Below are 12638 nucleotides of genomic sequence, written 5' to 3' on the forward strand. Positions count from 1 at the left end.
AATGATTTTTCTACCAACCAAATTCAGTACCAAAGTATTGAAAAACTGTCGATTCGTTTGAGTAGTATTCCTAAAAAAAAGAATCTATCGGTAAGTGATCTTTTTTAAATTTCGAAAAACAAAATTTCTGAATTTAGAATGAAAAAGATAAAAACTGTATGCGCAATGCATGCAGTTCGAGTTCTCATCTTCTTGTTTTTAGCGTTTCCTTCTAATATCAAAGCAAAGAATCCAGGTGAGCTGAAATCGGTAATAGCCCGGGATTTCACTATTTTTTTTAGAAAAATCCGATCTTGAACAAATCAGTGAAAACTTCCGTATTCTGTCTCGTGTCACTAATGCCATTTATCTCTCAGCTGAAACGATTAAAAAGGACATCAACGTCACTAACATTTACTGTGAGCTTCTTCAAGTTTCGCCAGAAAATTTAGAAAAAGTCACAAATGTTGATGTTGAACCAGTGACAGAAGAAATCAATAGAATAATCAAAGAGTTTGAGAAAATCAAGACCAAAATTCAAAATGAAGCCAACATTTCGACAAAACTGACGGATCTAACATCGACTTACATGAAGTTATTCGAAAACATGGAGAGATGGAAGGACGATGCCAAGGAACATTGGAACCAACTCAGAGAGATTTCCACAAATTTAAGATCCAACAACTTAATCAACAACGACTGTTTGAGTTTTGATATCCCAACGTTTGAAAAGTTCCATTCGCTTTTCGACAAAGAAATGATGGTTTTGCCACTGCCTCCAGAAAATGAAGTCACAAGAATTATGAATGATTTCCTCGGGAAAAGTGAAAACATGAAAAGTTGTAGTGAAGTATTATCAAGAATTAAAAACAATGATTCTCTTTTGGAACTTATCAGATTCAATGAATCCAAACTTTTGGATGTCGAGCTGACTTTAGCGAAAATCCGACAATTCGCATTGCTAGGAAAGAATACTAACCACGCAACTGATATGAATCTTCTGATTCAAAAACTTTCCACCTTACTACATCGTACAAAACCAATTTGGCAAGGAGATAGTAATCCTGGGAGTATGCTACTAGCAATGCATGGATTGAACAAATCAATAACAGTTGCCCTAGATGCTCTACAGAATCCATATCTTACGGATGATTCAAGTACTGGTGGACTCCAAAATCTGGCAGATTTGTCGAAAGTTTTCACAGATATCGAAAGTCAGTGGTTTAAGAAAATTGTTGCGAAAGGAGCAAGCACAAAGAAACTTGCCGATGCTTTTGAGCCACACCGGAAAATCTCAAAAGAAATAATACTGCTCGAATCTTCGTGGAAAGAATTACTCGGAATACTCGGAGAGGAAGATAAAGAAATGAAGAATCACTTTGAACCCCTGATAGGGATTATGGAATTTGCCGTAAAAACACCAAACGCAGCCGAAACGGTCAGTAGTAAAGAAGTGAACTGCTTGGAAAAAGGAAGCAACACTTTCAATATCAACGACCTTCTTCCATTAGAAAATGATATGCGACAGATCGAAGATGTTGCACTCAAGATGAAAAACCTCGACAAACAATTCAACGCAATATCAGTTTTTCAAGCTAATGGCTTGGTAATAGCTATCAATGAACTGAAAGGGATACTTGAAAACACAAATATTAGTTGTGCCGAAAAAATAATAGAAATAAGTTCTTTGGAATACAAATTCGAAAATACGGGAAGGATTCGACGCAACATCTTCGGTTCGTTACGGAAAGTGCGGGATATAGCCTATTCAATGAAGGAATTAAAAAACACGATCGGAAATATAAACAGTTTAAAAGAAGTTAAATTTGATATAGTTATGGATCAGTTACAAATGAAAACAGTTTCGGATTGTTTCAGGTGCGTGAATTATATTGAATTGAGAAACGGTGAGAAACCTAAGAATCAGAAATTTGTTTTCGAAGTGACCTGAATCATAAACGTAAAGTGTCCTCAGTTTTTGCAGAGGTCCGAAGTTCAATGGCGTGAATGCCTCTCTCAATGTGATGAATTCAATTCTATCAATCTCACCTGCGGCTGCAGTAATATCTACTTCCTATAAGAATAAACTAAAGAAAGTAATTTTCCAATTAGGTGCATTGCTATATGTCTGAATTCATTTTATTTGCAGGTTAAAAATGCACTAGCTGCCATTTATAAAACTGCCAGCACCTCTTATTCAACAAGAACATCAGATGAAACGACGAAAATTCTTCTGGCATTTAATAACTCCAAAACTTTGGCTGAGAATATCGGCAAGAGTACTGGCATGCTGGAAAGTCTTGAGGCTGCCTATCAGGATCGCAAAATCCTTCTGGATTTGAGCCCTGAAGTTATGCCGAAAGAAATCTTGAGAATTTGTGAGAACGAAGGTTTATCGGAGTGGAAGAATCCACGAAGATTGGTCAATGAAATGATAGCAGATTATGAGAGATTGAATAAAGTTGCAAAGAGTCTTCGGAACGACGGTCTGATTGAGATGACAAAAATTTTCGAAGAAGCGGCAGGGATACGTGGTTTGCCAGGGAGTGAAGGACAGAAATTAAGAATTGGCAGTGAGTTGTTTGTTTCTAGAGAGCATCAAAAGCTTCTTCCAGAAATAAGGATTTCCAAATTTTTTTGTAGATAAAATCGTTCAAGATAACATGGAAGCATCAAAAACATACAAGAATCAAAAACATATAATCGATAACATCACGAAACTTTTAATAAAAATTGAGAAATTAGATTTGGATTTTGCTAAAAATCAAGGTCGATTGAAGAATGCGAAAGTGACAGTTACTAGCCTGATGAATTACTTCGATGAGATATTCGGAAATTCGAAGCAGAAAACAGTTACGATCGAAAAACAAGTGAACCTCTCATGGATTGTCATTCTGGGACTTTCGATAGGAATTTTCTTTTCGATTCTGATTGGATTAATTGCAATTTATGGTTTGACTAAAAGTGGAAGAGCAAAATACAGAAACACCTATATGTATTATTGTGGGAAACCAGAAGATTTTGAAAAGAGGTGGAGATATTCGGTTAGTGAAATGTGTTTAATCGAACTTTCCACATATTTTTATTTTAGAACTTCATGGATACAATCAATGGCAAAAATGCTCTTCTGGATGCTGTTCGTGAAGAAAATGAACCTAATTTATTGAAAGCATTGAAGAATGGAGCTTATATTGATGCTTATAACAGTGAGTTAAAACACTATGTGCTTCAATACTTTACATCAGAACATTCCAGAATTCGGGAACACTGCTCTTCACGTGGCAACTAAACTTGGACATCCAGAATTTGTGGAGCTTCTCATAAAATATGGAGCAGATCGTTCTCTTCTGAATTACAAGAATCTAAGACCAATGCAATTGATTCCCTATGACAAGAATGATTTGCCTGAACACAAGGCGAAGTGTGACCAAATAAAGAAGATTTACAAGAAATATGAAAACAAAGCATTCCGATGCAGTGAGTTATCCTTGCCACTTATGAATTACCTAATATTTTTTGTCTTCAGGTGTTCCTCAAGTTTTCCCATCAAGCTCTTTTCACATTTATATGGACGACTCGACAGACGTTAAACTCTGCAATAGTTTCATAGATAAATTTCCAGGAATTGTAAGCTCAATCATGTTTTTTCAAAAATAATGTTCACCGTCAAAGTTTCCAGACTACCGACGAAATCACGTCAAATATAACTCATTGTGTTGTGAAAGTGGATTCTAACGGAGTTTTTGAGACCGACCGTTTGGATCTTCTTCAAAGAGTATTCCACGGAGAAATTATTGTGAAAGAGCAGTGGATGGCTGATTGTTTGAATGATGAGAAATTTATTGAACAGGATTATAAATATCTTGTTGAGGAGATCAAATTCAATGGAGTCGTCTACAAATCGGTTTTACAATGGACGGAAGCAATGGCAAAAGGAACAATGCCATATCTGGTTGGGGCTTGTGTGGTTTTTGTTTTCAAAGCAGGTTATCCGAATTGTGAGTTTGGAAAAAAACTAACGATTTAACTAGAACCGAATATTTTTCCAGTGGCCATTTTGACAGAAATTATAAAAGCTCATGGAGGGTATGTGTTGTCACAATTTCCTCAGAAGGAACATTTCAACGTCAATTCTCATCCATATCTTCATTCTCATTTGGGACCACTATTTGTTCTTCATGATGGATCGGTAGAAATAATAAAATTCCAATTAATTCAAATTCAGTTTTATTTCAGACCGACTTGACTGTATACAAAAACGATGCTGATAGGATGTTCACCGTTTTCGATGAGCAGGAATTCGTGGAATTTATGTTGAAGCGAGATATTCATAGAGATAATACTGAGAAACCGATTGCAGTTATGATTGGAGACGAGTGATCTATGATGTTTAATGTTTGAATAAAAATATGATGATTCTTAGTTAGTCTGACACACTCTAGCAAAAATGAAGAAAATGATTTCAGATATTTTTCATGTAGAATAATAATCCAGAGAACTCAATCTACATAAGGATCTAATAGTAAGAGTTAAATTACGAAACTTGAGCAAAAAATTATTTTTTTTGTACCTGACCTCTACGTGTTGCCGTAAATTTACATTTTCCGGTAGTATTTTTGGAAGTTAATAGTCAATTCGTATCTTTACAAAGTTTGTATAATATTATCATCGCTGTTCATCAAAAGTATAAATCTTTCGGTAATAAGTTTTCTTGAAGACTCAATATAAGTTTTCTTGAAGACTCAATATATAAACTTTCTATTTTCAGGGAAAAACGTTAGAAACCATATGCCTCATGCGTACATTATTTGTTTTCATTGCAATAATTTTCTCAGTGAGAGTCTCGGGGAAGTCAAAATCAGGTCAGTAGTTTTCGATTGCCGAGAATCGCAACATAGTTTTTTGTCGATACAAACTAAACTCGTAACGAGTCCGTAAGACCTTGTTTCAGTCCCATCCGGTCTACAACTGATATCCAAAGATTTTGCAATTCTATCACGTGTCACTAATGCTATCTACCTTCAATCTGCTTTTCTCAAAAAAGATTTAGAAGTTCGAATTTTTCTCGCCGAACTGCTTCAAATCGGCTCACAGAGTTTCTCGAAAATGGTTGATGTGGATATTCAAACAGCAATTGATGAGCTGTACAGAATGAATGAAACTATGTCTCGATACCCACAGAATCTCATTGAGATAAAAGATTTGCTTCAAAGTCGCCACAACATTATCATTGTAAAGGAGATTGCGGAACAAGCAGATTCTTTCTCTGACACGATGAAGTATTCATTGATAGACATGCTGATAAAAGCAAGGAATATTCGAGAATTTTTCATTGTTAACAACAATTGCTCAAGATTGAATCATACAATAATTTTCGCTTTTCTGGATCTTTTCGAAGGAACAAAACCGCTACCTGAAAGCAATATAATTTCAGAAAGTTTAAATAACTTTCTTGAAAAATATGGCAGACAGGAGATCTTCCAATGTTTGATTTCCTTTCCTAAATTGAGTACTGAAGCAGAGAAAATCTTGAAATCGAGAGAATATAGAAACTACAAGAAACTTATTGATGTAAAAAACATTGCTCTGAAGTTCACTTCAAGAATAAACGATTTGAGAAAATTGGCTGATAGAGGACTCAACGAAATCAAAGAATCATTCAGATTTTCAAGGCCGGCTTGGGATGGAAACAGCGAAAATTATAACCAAACTCAGATCAAAAATGCATTTGAACATTTTCTCGTTTCGGCTGAAGAAATATACAAGTATCAAACTATTGAGTACACACCATCTTCAATTCATACCGCTGGATTTTTGGGATCTAAAGATATGAAGAAAGTTATTGGCGATTTGAAGAGACCGTGGTTTAAAAAGAACATAGCCAGAGGTGCGAGCACCAAGAACCTTGAAAAGGCACTGCTCCTTTTTCGAAAAGTTCCACAAACAATCATCGATTTGGAGACTTCGTGGAAGAAGTTCGTAAATTTTACAAGTAGAAACGACAATATTCAAATAACGATTGAACTCTTATTAGATATAACAAAAGTTTCTGAAAATTATCGAAGTTACAAAAAAATATTGGATAAGTCAAGCAAACTACTATCCAATTGTTTGAATTTCGGTGGAATTTTCGATCATGAACAGTTTCGAATTTTTGAAAACGAACAGATTCCCTTGAAGGAAATAATGACAATAATTTTAGAAATTAACGAAAGATTTTCTCGGTTCGAAGAACGCTATTTCCCTTTTATAAGTGGAAAATTGGATATAAAAAATCTCGAAACTATCAGAAAAAATATGAATTGGGTCTTCTCTCTAGCGAAGTTTCAAAATATAACCGACGAAACATCACTAGAAAGTATGCACGAGATGCGAGATTGGTTCAAATTGGCTGACAAGAACAATGGCTATTTGATGTTGCTCAGAGAAAGCGCCGAGTGGTCAATGAAGTTGAAAAAATTGAAAGAAAAATCAGAGAATCTTGAACAGAAACAGAGCATATCCGTTAAAGACATTTTGAATAAGATAAAACTAATTGAGTCGGGAAAATGCTTCAGGTAAATTTTTTATTCTAAATTTCAGACCGCCAAAAAAAGAGTTTAGAAACATTATATGTTTTTATTGTAGGAAAGACAGTTCGTACTTTGTCAAACTTCAGAACGTCATTAGTAGTTTGATCAGTATCACATTATTCACTTCAAACATGGTCCCTCAAACTAGAGAATACTTGGATTCTCTTTCTGAAGTGAGGATTTACGAACTCCCTGATGCAGACCAAAACCAGTTCCTTTCAGGTCAAAAACAAACTGGAAATTGTGAAAAAAGAGATAATGACTGTGAACAAGATGAGACCGACTTCCGATTCGAATGCTGTTTTGTCTCTGACAAATGCTCGACAGATATCTGAAGCTATTGGACTTTGTACTCGGACTCTGAAGAATATGGATAGTGCACGTCGACACAGAAAACATCTTCTGAGTATCAAGGAATTCGAGAAGGAGACAGAAGAAACATTGAGACATTTCAAGTTGAGAGACTGGGAACATCCATCGACTGCATTAAGGGACATGCTTGATAAAATTGACGAATTGAATCAAGAGTCAATCAATCTGAAAAACGATAGTCTGGATGAAATGACAGGAATTCTTGAGAAGGCGGCAAAAATCAATGGAATGCCTGGAAAGAAGACAACATTGCAAAAGTTTTACAGTGAGTTTAGACAAACCAACAATGTGCCAAATATTAGAATTTGTTTCAGAGAACTTATCCACGTCATCACATGAAGAGAGTTATTCGAACGACGACTATTACTTTAATATTGTTCAAAACCTAGATTTGCAATTCTCAGATTATCATGGTCGTCTCAGAAATTCTCGCGAATTTCTCGCGTTATTGAAAAACTACTTTGATGAAATATTCGGTGAGCCGAATCCAAAGAACAACAAGAAGAGCATTGAACCGGCTGTCTCTATTACAAGTTTAGTGTTCATTATAATTGGAATTATTTTCGTCATATTAATCGTGTCTGTGCTGGTTTATGGGTTGACAGAAGCAGGGAGGACGAAATACAAGAATCTCTATCTATATTATTTTGGGAAACCAGAAGAATTTGAAAAACGATGGAGGTATTCGGTGAGCTTTGTTTCGAATGTTATCAAAAAAAGAAACCCTTGTTACAGCTGTTTATGGATCAGTTCAATCTGAAAAACTCGCTCCTGGATGCAGTTCGAGAAGTGAATAAAACCAATTTATTGAAAGTTCTAAAGAATGGAGCATACGTTAACGTCTACAATAGTATGTTATCATTGTCTTGAATTCGTATTATAAACATTTTCAGAATATGGTAACACAGCCCTCCACGTAGCCACTAAACTTGGTCATGTTGAATTGGTTGACGTCCTCATCCGATATGGAGCAGATCGTACTCTACTTAACAGTTCCAATCGTCTTCCTGAAGAGATGCTTCCATTCAGATATCGAGCTTATCAACCGGAGAAGGCAGATCAATACGATAAGATCAAAGCAATTTACAAGAAATACAAAAATAAGAAGTTCCGGAAGAGTGTTCCTCAAGTGTTTCCTGTTCATTCTTTTCATATTTTCATAGATGACAGAACGGAGACGAATTTGACCAATACTTTCATGGAGAAGTTTCAATCAATAACATCAGATGAAGCAATGGAAACAACCACTCACTTCGTTGTGAAAACAGATCAGTATGGAGTAATGGAAACTGATCGTTTGGATCTATTACTATGGATATTCAATGGAGTCATTATAGTAAAAGAACAATGGATGACTGACTGTTTGGACGATGAAAAAATAATTTCACAGGATTACAACTATCTGGTTGAAAATATAAAGTACAAAGGAGTCATTTACAATTCAATACTTACATGGACTGAATATATGGCTAAAGGAAAGATGCCATTTTTGATTGGAGTATACGTGGCATTGGTAATGGAACATTATGATAATCGTAAGAGAATTCGTCTTATTTGAATTTTTAACCCAAATTACTTTCAGTATTAACTCTCACTGCAATCATCGAATCACACGGCGGAATAGTGTTGAATGAGTTCCCCTTGAAAGGGTACTTCAACAAAAATGCTCACCCGTATCTGCATGCGAATCTGGGTCCAATTTTCTTGATCCATGATGGATCAATTGACCTGAACGAATACAAAAACGATCCGGATAGACTATACAATCTGTTTACAGAAGAGGAATTCGTTATCTTTTTGTTGAAGCATGAAATCAATATTGATACTAGAGAAAACCCGATTCCGGCGATCAAGGAGAAAGCGATTAAGTGACCTTTGCTGGTTTTTTTAATGAAGTAGTTCTACTCGAAACTTAAATTTATATTTTTATTTGGAGAAACTCTTCGCTCTGATAACTTTAGAATTTTCTCTAATCGTACTGCATTTGAATTCTCAGTTTCTCTTCAAACTTATGATGTGTGTCTTCACAAAAAATTCATCCACTCTGGTTCGAATCCTGTTTCACAAAATTTATCTTAGTTATTCGTTTCATTTTTATTTATTTATTCAAACAGAAAATTTCTTGAATGAAAAAAACATCAAATAAAAAAGGAATGAAAGAGAAAGAGAAAAAGTTGAAAAACAATTGATGATTGAAGCAGATAAATATATGGATAGCGTGTACAGTTATTTTTATTTATTGAAAGAAATTGATGATATTGATGAAAACGTGGTGAGAATAAAAACGAAGACCAAAAAGTCTATGAACTTACAGATGGAAGTTCTAGATAAAATCTAGAATAAAGAGGATCCGTGAGTGTTGATTTCCGTTTGGATATTGGCAATCTCCACTTTCTTCTTCTCCACTTGATCCAGAAGACTTTTGAGATCTTTTTGAGATTTCTGGAGACGCAGCTCCATGTAGCGATTAGTTGCCTCTTCAATCAGATCTGAAACTGAAAATTGACTGAAACGAATAGAATATTTTACACAAACCAGCAGTAGACTGAGCAGCGATGACGGCTTTACTGACGTGGACTGAAACAAAACAAACAAATTGTCATCTCTCGTTTAGATAAATGTGAAGACTTACAGTTGTGGCTCAACTCGATGTTTCTGGCAGTGATACCGAAACGCTTCCATTGTTTCTGAGTGGCAGATGGAGCTAAAAATGTTTCATTTTCGAAACCTTCCCAGTCCACCCGAAAACTCACCCATTCCTTGAACGATTCTGATGAGTTGGTTCATATAATGTTCCGGTTTGATCGGGCTGTTTGGATTGAATGTTGCCGGAGTGCGTGAAGACATTCTTCCTGAAACTATGTCACCGTACTAAAATAATTTCGAAACAAAGAAAATCCCGAGAAGTTGACACCTCAGAAGTAGGTTCAAGTCGCCTCTTTTTTCTCATTTGTTTATAATGCCGTGAAACTCGGCAAAAGGGGAATGTAGTCGGGCGGCACAAAAGGAACGTCTGCTGACCTCGAAAAAGTGCGAAAGAGCTTGTAAACCATCTGGCGAAGAAAGAAGTGATCTATGTCACAAATAAACAGTTCTAATGAGACAAAATCACATAATAGGTTACAAGATTTCAGAAGGTTTCCTTTTTTATATTGCGAATTTTCAAAAATAGGAACCGAAATAAAATTTTATCTTGACTCAACATGAATAACTTTTTTGGTAAATGTCTTTCATTCTCTATGGACAACAGACAAAGTGCAAAACTCGAAAAAGTTTAACTACTCACTCGAGCAACCCTTTGCTAATTCGTGTCTAGTCATTAACTTTCTCTTGATTGAAAAATTTTCGCAAATTTCTGACGAAGATTTAACACTCCTCATGACACTATTTTCTATGTTAAGGTTCAAAACAACTTTTTCGCGACTTCAGTAATTCGATGCTAGCGCATCATCTCAGAAACAATTAAGCGACATCGAGAAATCCAAAAAACATCGACAAGAATGCTATTGAAAAATCAAAAACAAGTGAAAATGGTGGTTTCTTTTCAGCATTGGTACAAGAAATATACATAAATGTTTTCCACCGTGCAAACAGAAATGGATAGAATCCCATCAAAACGAAACTTTTATAGCAGAGAAAAGAGGCAAAAAGAAGCGAATCGGAGGGAAATTTAATGTGAAAACTCTGCGAAAATACTGTTTTTCTCTTCGTCTTCTCTTGGAGAAAAATTTGGAAAAGAGTTTCAGAAGAGCGGGCTGTGTTCTCTAATTTACAAAACTGCTTGGAGGTATCTGGCTCTTTGCTGTCGCACGTTGAAAAGAATGTGAAAGTAATTTTAGATAAAAGTTTGAAAGTACGAAAAAGCGTATAAATGGAGACGAGGGAAAGATATAGACAGGAAATAAGAGAGAGAATGAGGATTTCTGCATATGCTTATTAGCATCTAGCCATAACATTTTCTACCTGATTTGCATCCCCAAGGAACGGGTGTCTGAGGATTCTCGCCATCATTGTTTTTCAGAATTTTCAGCAAAAGTAATGACTGGTTTTCAAGGAATGAGTCGGCGTATCTGGAATGAGTGGAAGCTACGTCTTTTCACCGGGACTATGTCTCACAGAAACTATCGGGAAACACCTGATCAGTATCTTCTACCAGAATATACACCTGCTGTTGCTTTCTGTCAACACTTCCAACCAAGGGAACGGAGAACAAAGAGATGTTCAACTTTAATGAACCGTTGTGATATATTCTCCTCTCTTTTTGAGCATCTGCCTCTTTCTCTTTTAGAGATGGCTAGGGTTCACTCGTATAATAACTGGCTCAGATTCCGGCGAATCGTTTATACAGTTCTTCAGTATCGTCTTATTCTACTTTATGACCCAACTCTTACATCTGCCCGGCGGCTTCTTATTAATCGCAAAACATATACAAACTGTCGAGATGGTCATAATAAAAGGAGGAGCTAACGTGACCTTTGAACGCCTTTTCCGACCTCTTCTGTGTCAATGTATCATGTAACAAGGACCGCCCTTTTTGGGTTTTATTGGTCGGTGATCAGTACAGCTTCATCCGTTACTCTAAACTTGTTGAGATGCTTTCTTAAAATTTATCCATAACGAACTCTAAGTTTCAATGGTTACATTTTCAGAAGTACGTTGAGACGACATGTCTGATCCACCACCGATTGTTCCATCGGTAGATCCTAAGTTGCCGTATGCTTGCGTTAACGATTTGATTCGACTTGTCCGACAAATGGGTAAACTCTCTAATTTTATTTGTGAATCTTTTTCAGAACTTACACATTTTTCAGCCCCGCATGCTACTCAGTGGCAATGGAACGAGTTTGGAATTCTTGCACGTCGCATCGAACTCAGTCACGAGTGTAAGAGCATCAAGTAGATAACTTTTAAACTAAATTATTATGTTTCAGTTTACCTCAAGAAAGCTTACAGTTCAGTTGAGAAGTCCAGCTCGTGCAAGTCAACCGCTGACAATCTCCTGGTGAAACCTGCTAAAATAGATTGTAATGAGACTGCACTGAAAAACTCGATCGGGAAAGTATTTTCGAATGTTAAAGAGATTGACAAGAAGAATAGTGTGATGCATCTGGAAATTGAAAAAGCCAAGAATACACGAATGGTTGTTGAAGAATCAGATAGTCAGAAAGGTAAATTTATGTTTTATCGACATCTGAGAACAAACAGCAATTTCAGATAACGTCAGCAACTTCATAACAATGAATGCGGATATAATCAGTCTTCGCAACGTCGTCAACAAAACTTTGTACAAGTACGAGCTCATGAGTAAGGGATTGGAAAGTGCGATGCGCACAAATATCAACCTGAACGGAGAGCTCGATATTTTCCATGCCAAAGCAATCAATACTGCGATGGAATTTCAAGACATAGAGGATAGAGTTCAATGTTGTATCGCAGAACTCGAATTTTGCAAGTACGAGATCCAAGCGAAAAGAAACAAGGAAAAATACGATTAATTTCCTATTGTCAATCTCAACTTCTTATAGAGCATTGCTTATTCTTCGCTTCATCTCTTAAATTTCAATCATATGTATTCCAATATATATAATATACCTTTTTATCTCTGTCAATTATGTTTATTGCAATTAATCCAAACATTCACCCTACTTTTTAATATAGTCAGAAATTCGTTGAGATCAAATACCAACAATGCAGAGGTCATCAAATTCGATCAAT

At 35.9% G+C, this 12638-nt stretch overlaps 5 protein-coding genes across 5 annotated transcripts; 4 read left to right on the forward strand and 1 right to left on the reverse strand.

The window, feature by feature from the left end:
* Window positions 1-138: 138 nt before the first annotated feature.
* GCK72_019021 (uncharacterized protein) lies at window positions 139-4359 on the forward strand (the record flags this gene model as incomplete). The annotated part of the gene is made up of 10 exons (XM_053732844.1): window positions 139-235; window positions 282-1585; window positions 2129-2552; window positions 2623-3023; window positions 3071-3185; window positions 3235-3456; window positions 3506-3606; window positions 3659-3977; window positions 4029-4168; window positions 4216-4359. The coding sequence occupies 10 exons, from the start codon at window positions 139-141 to the stop codon at window positions 4357-4359; spliced, it is 3267 nt and encodes a 1088-aa protein (XP_053581757.1).
* Window positions 4360-4774: 415 nt separating this feature from the next.
* On the forward strand, window positions 4775-6019 carry GCK72_019022 (uncharacterized protein; the record flags this gene model as incomplete). The annotated part of the gene is made up of 3 exons (XM_053732845.1): window positions 4775-4841; window positions 4931-5958; window positions 6014-6019. The coding sequence occupies 3 exons, from the start codon at window positions 4775-4777 to the stop codon at window positions 6017-6019; spliced, it is 1101 nt and encodes a 366-aa protein (XP_053581758.1).
* A 320-nt stretch (window positions 6020-6339) lies between these two features.
* Window positions 6340-8795, forward strand: GCK72_019023 (uncharacterized protein; the record flags this gene model as incomplete). The annotated part of the gene is made up of 7 exons (XM_053732846.1): window positions 6340-6536; window positions 6607-6724; window positions 6774-7188; window positions 7238-7611; window positions 7659-7773; window positions 7817-8458; window positions 8506-8795. The coding sequence occupies 7 exons, from the start codon at window positions 6340-6342 to the stop codon at window positions 8793-8795; spliced, it is 2151 nt and encodes a 716-aa protein (XP_053581759.1).
* A 462-nt stretch (window positions 8796-9257) lies between these two features.
* GCK72_019024 (uncharacterized protein) lies at window positions 9258-9770 on the reverse strand (the record flags this gene model as incomplete). The annotated part of the gene is made up of 4 exons (XM_053732847.1): window positions 9258-9412; window positions 9459-9500; window positions 9556-9627; window positions 9677-9770. The coding sequence occupies 4 exons, from the start codon at window positions 9768-9770 to the stop codon at window positions 9258-9260; spliced, it is 363 nt and encodes a 120-aa protein (XP_053581760.1).
* A 1819-nt stretch (window positions 9771-11589) lies between these two features.
* On the forward strand, window positions 11590-12418 carry GCK72_019025 (uncharacterized protein; the record flags this gene model as incomplete). Its single annotated transcript, XM_003115395.2, has 4 exons — window positions 11590-11680; window positions 11735-11806; window positions 11855-12091; window positions 12138-12418. The coding sequence occupies 4 exons, from the start codon at window positions 11590-11592 to the stop codon at window positions 12416-12418; spliced, it is 681 nt and encodes a 226-aa protein (XP_003115443.2).
* Between the last annotated feature and the right edge of the window lie 220 nt (window positions 12419-12638).

This window comes from Caenorhabditis remanei, chromosome V (assembly GCF_010183535.1).
Source record: "Caenorhabditis remanei strain PX506 chromosome V, whole genome shotgun sequence".
Taxonomy (NCBI): domain Eukaryota; kingdom Metazoa; phylum Nematoda; class Chromadorea; order Rhabditida; family Rhabditidae; genus Caenorhabditis; species Caenorhabditis remanei.